Consider the following 5,000-nt stretch of genomic DNA (forward strand, 5'->3'; position numbering starts at 1 on the left):
TGTCTGTTGGTTTAAGGTTTAAAGGTCGCTCGTGAATGGCAGAAGCAAGGGACAATGATATTCCCCTATCAAGAGGACAATGGTCCTAGAGACTGGTCATATATATATATATATATATATATATATATATATATATATATATATATATATATATATATATATATATATATATATTTATATACTACAGTCAAATCAACGGCCCAATCTTGTCCATTGACTCCCTCCCTCTCTCGGACCAAGCAGAGACAGATTCTCTCCACCCAGTAAGATCCTACCCAAGTCTCCATCCAAACCCCCAACCCCCACCCCGAACTCCCCACTCCACCCCAATGTCAACCAACTTGCCCCCCCCCCTCCCCCCCCGTTACAAATGAGCTCATTATCCTTATGAGATAAGGATAGGGGTTTGGGGGAGCCTATACATCTACCTGCTGAGTCATCGGCAGCCATTGCCTCGTCCTCCTTGATCCTAGCTTGGAAGGATAGGGGCTTTGGCGTTGGTCACACACACACACACACACACATTTATATATATATATATATATATATATATATATATATATATATATATATATATAATCAACCCAAAATTGGTTATCTTTTGAAGTAATCTTGAATTAATTTGTTACCTTTTGAAGTAATCTTAAAGTAATTTGTTACATTTGCTGCTTTTCAGAATGTTAATAATAACTTGGCCAGGTCGTCGCTTAATTCATCTCGTCTTGTGGTATCAACCAAGGTCTATATCGACTGTGCTAAAATCACTGATGGAGTAAGTTTTCTAAACTTTGATATTAAGCAAAAAAGAAATGTAAGCTTTGATCATATTATTCAGAGTGAAAATATACAAATTCACATATATTTTACTATCACTGATATAATGTTAATAACTTTCATATATACACTTTATTCATTTTTCATTAGGGACTTTACACACTGCAGTTGGATATACCTAATAGGAGTTATAACTGGCATCGTAACTACACCGTCATTATTGTTGGTAAGTGATTTGATGACTCTCTTGATAATGAAAATTCATTCCTATTTGGAGGAGATTAATGGTTGAATATCTCTATCGTTTGAACACATTATTTGATAATGAAACTGAAGAATGAGATAGAAAGGTTAAGTCGAGTTTCCTCCCTGCAATACACATGCAAAGAAATGTTTTCAGATCTTACGATGTAATGCATAACGAAATAGTCTTCTTTACATAATTCCATTTGCAGTTACAGCATCTATTTATTTTCCCCTTTTGCCTAAACTCTAGTGCCATAGCCTCTGTACCATGGTCTTCCAGTGTCTTGGGCTAGAGTTCTCTTCCTTTAGAGTACACTCGGGCACACTATTCTATTTCATTTCTCTTTCTTTTGTTTCGTTCAAGTTTTTATAGTTTATATAGGAAATATTTACTTTATTATTATTTCTGTTCTTAAAATATCTAATTTTCCTTGTTTCTTTTCCTCGTTGAGCTATATTCCCTGGTGGAGCCCCTTGGGCTTATAGCATCCTGCTTTTCCAACAAGGGTTGTGGCCTAGCAAGTAATAATAATAATAATAATATTAATAAGGGGCAAAAAATATAATGAAATAGTTGAAGTAGGTGAAGATGAAACAGAAAAACCAAACGAGAATTTTATGGAAAATTTTGATGACTTTCCACAATACACTTTTTATTCCTTGATGGTCATCACCAAAGGAGGTTGGCTTCTGAATCTTCTCCCTAAAGGAATCAAAATTTTGGCCTCCCATTTTTGTGAGTGAGAAGTAGACCATTTATATGAACAAAAACTATGTTAAAAAGCGTTCATGTATATATATATATATATATATATATATATATATATATATATATATATATATATATATATATATATGTGTGTGTGTGTGTGTGTGTGTGTGTGTTGTGTGTATATATACAGTATATATATATATATATATATATATATATATATATATATATATATATATATATATATATATATATATATATATATATATACACGTATATATATATATATATATATATATATATATATATATATATATATATATATATACATACACGTATATATATATATATATATATATATATATATATATATATATATATATATATATATATATATATATATATATATATATATATACATATTCAGTTTTGAATTTGAAAAACAAACTTTTACAATTATTGTCCACATGTAACAAGAGTAGTTATACATTTTATAATGTTTTTAATATTGAAAATATTTGATAACTGCAAAATCTCTATCTCCTCTTATATTGATATATGATTGACTTAGTTTCATTAGTTAATTTTTCTAATTATCTTCACAACAGGTGTCCTTATCTATATTTTCCTGTATTTCTATTTTTGTAATTTCTGATTGTAATTTAGACTTGAATTCCTTTATTCCCCAAATTATTGTGTTAACACAAACCTCGTAACTATGAATGATGAGTGAGTAACTGTTAAATGAATTAAAGGAGAATGAAAGAAGAAAAAGAAGAGGATTAAAAGGGGGATGAAGGAAGAAAAAGAAGAGGATTAAAAGGAGAATGAAGGAAGAGAAAGAACAGGATTAAAGGGGGGGGGGGATTAGGGAAGAGAAAGAAGAGGGAATGAAATAGATGAAATGACTATCAAATAATAAGGACACGAAAATCTCTTGTAGGTAGGAGCGGTATTCCCGGAGTATCCTGCAGATTCTCAGCCAATGAGATGGCCTACATTCCTCGTATTTACCAATATGCTAAGCAGGCCTATGTCTCCGTGGGGGAAAGCATTGTCTTGCCCTGTGGATTCAAAGGGCTCCTAGCAGACGTGGCTTGGTATGTTAACAACACACGGATCTCCTCTGACCAACAACACGAGGTATGTATAAAGGTTATTGCAAAAGGTATTATTATTATTATTATTATTATTATTATTAAAAGCTAAGCTATAACCCTCGTTGGAAAAGCAAGAAGATTTAAGCCCAAAGGCTCCAAAAAGGAAAAATAGCCCAGTGAGGAAAGGAATCAAGGAATAAATAAACTATAGGAGAAGAATAAACAATCATAATAAAATATTTCAAGAACAGTAACAACCTTAGATCCTTCACATATAAACCCTTATAACTTCGAAAAACTAAAGAAGAAGAGAAATAAGAGAACTCTAATCCAAGGCAGTGGAAGACCATGGTACAGAAGCTATGGCAATATCCAAGACCAGACTAGAGAACAATGGTTTGATTTTGGAATATCCTTCTCCTAGAAGAGTTGCTTATCATAGCTCATTAATTGATCTTATTTTGATCTTGTTGTTAAATCTCTCTTCGCAATGTTCATTGTGGAATGGTCTTCCTAATCGGGTACTTGAATCGGTAAAACTTCAAAAGTTCAAACTTGCAGCAAATGTTTTTATGTTCAACAGGCTGACATAAGTCTTTTTCTTATAGTGTATAAGAAATATCTGATTTGATGCTGTTACTGTTTTTAAAATATTTTATTTAATTATTCATTATTTCTCATATCGTTTATTTATTACCGTATTTCCTTTCTCCACACGGATATTTTTCCCTGTTGGAGCCCTTCGGATTATAGCATCTTACTCTTCGAACTAGAGTTGTAGCTTAGCTAGCAACAACAACAACAACAACAACAACAACAACAACAACAACAACAATAATAATAATAATAATAATAATAATAATAATAATAATAATAATAATAATAATAATAATAATAATAATAACTAATTTTCCAAAGATTAGAAAAACAAGAACATAAAAACTGTTTCAGAACTGGAATGAAGAGAAAATAATTTAGTTAGGTATTACCCATGACTGTCTTGATGTCTGTTTTAATGCTTGTGTTAATTTGCAGACAATGCCAGGTGGTGACCTAATGATTCGCCAGACAAGTGCGTCTGAAACTACCCATTACACTTGCTTGGTATGGAGTACAGCTTATGCAAATCTGCATGATCGTGTAAACACTGCTCTTTACGTACAGGTAAGAACAAAACCTTTTCTCTTCAAACACTGCTGTTTACGTAGAGGTAAAAAACACTATTTTACCTTCTCAAACACTGCTGTTTACGTATAGGTAAAGAACACTATCTTTTCTTCTCAAACACTGCTGTTTACGTAGAGGTAAAGAACACTATCTTTTCTTCTCAAACACTGCTGATTACGTAGAGGTAAAGAACACTATCTTTTCTTCTCAAACACTGCTGTTTACGTAGAGGTAAAGAACACTATCTTTTCTTCTCAAACACTGCTGTTTACGTAGAGGTATAGAACACTATCTTTTCTTTTCAAACACTGCTGTTTACGTAGAGGTAAAGAACACTATCTTACCTTCTCAAACACTGCTGTTTACGTAGAGGTAAATATCACTATCTTTTCTTCTCCAATACTGCTGTTTCCGTAGAGGTAAAGAACACTATCTTTTCTTCTCAAACATTGCTGTTTACGTAGAGGTAAAGAACACTATCTTTTCTTCTCAAACACTGCTGTTTACGTAGAGGTAAAGAACACTATCTTTTCTTCTCAAACACTGCTGTTTACGTAGAGGTAAAGAACACAATCTTCTCTTCTCAAACACTGCTGTTTACGTAGAGGTAAAGAACACCATCTTCTCTTCTCAAACACTGCTGTTTACGTAGAGGTAAAGAACACCATCTTCTCTTCTCAAACACTGCTGTTTAGGTAGAGGTAAAGAACACTATCTTTTCTTCTCAAACACTGCTGTTTACGTAGAGGTAAAGAACACTCTCTTTTCTTCTCAAACACTGCTGTTTACGTAGAGGTAAAGAACACTATCTTTTCTTCTCAAATACTGCTGTTTACGTAGAGGTAAAGAACACTATCTTTTCTTCTCAGACATTGCTGTTTACGTAGAGGTAAAGAACACTATCTTTTCTTCTCAAACACTGCTCTTTACGTAGAGGTAAGGAACACTACCTTTTCTTCTCGAATAATAATAATAATAATATTAATAATAATAATAATAAT

The 5,000-nt window shown here is 32.3% G+C and overlaps 1 protein-coding gene across 1 annotated transcript in view; it reads left to right on the forward strand.

Moving 5' to 3' along the window:
* The window catches only part of LOC137623400 (uncharacterized), a 235,821-nt gene extending 231,399 nt beyond the window's left edge, over nucleotides 1-4,422 (forward strand). Inside the window, exons 5-9 of the mRNA XM_068354234.1 lie at nucleotides 677-772; nucleotides 925-1,000; nucleotides 2,676-2,875; nucleotides 3,868-3,996; nucleotides 4,417-4,422. Of these exons, the coding sequence (XP_068210335.1) occupies nucleotides 677-772; nucleotides 925-1,000; nucleotides 2,676-2,875; nucleotides 3,868-3,996; nucleotides 4,417-4,422 (507 nt within the window). The remainder of the gene's footprint in view (nucleotides 1-676; nucleotides 773-924; nucleotides 1,001-2,675; nucleotides 2,876-3,867; nucleotides 3,997-4,416) is intronic.
* The last annotated feature ends 578 nt before the right edge of the window (nucleotides 4,423-5,000 follow it).

Source organism: Palaemon carinicauda, chromosome 30 (assembly GCF_036898095.1).
Source record: "Palaemon carinicauda isolate YSFRI2023 chromosome 30, ASM3689809v2, whole genome shotgun sequence".
Lineage (NCBI taxonomy): Eukaryota > Metazoa > Arthropoda > Malacostraca > Decapoda > Palaemonidae > Palaemon > Palaemon carinicauda.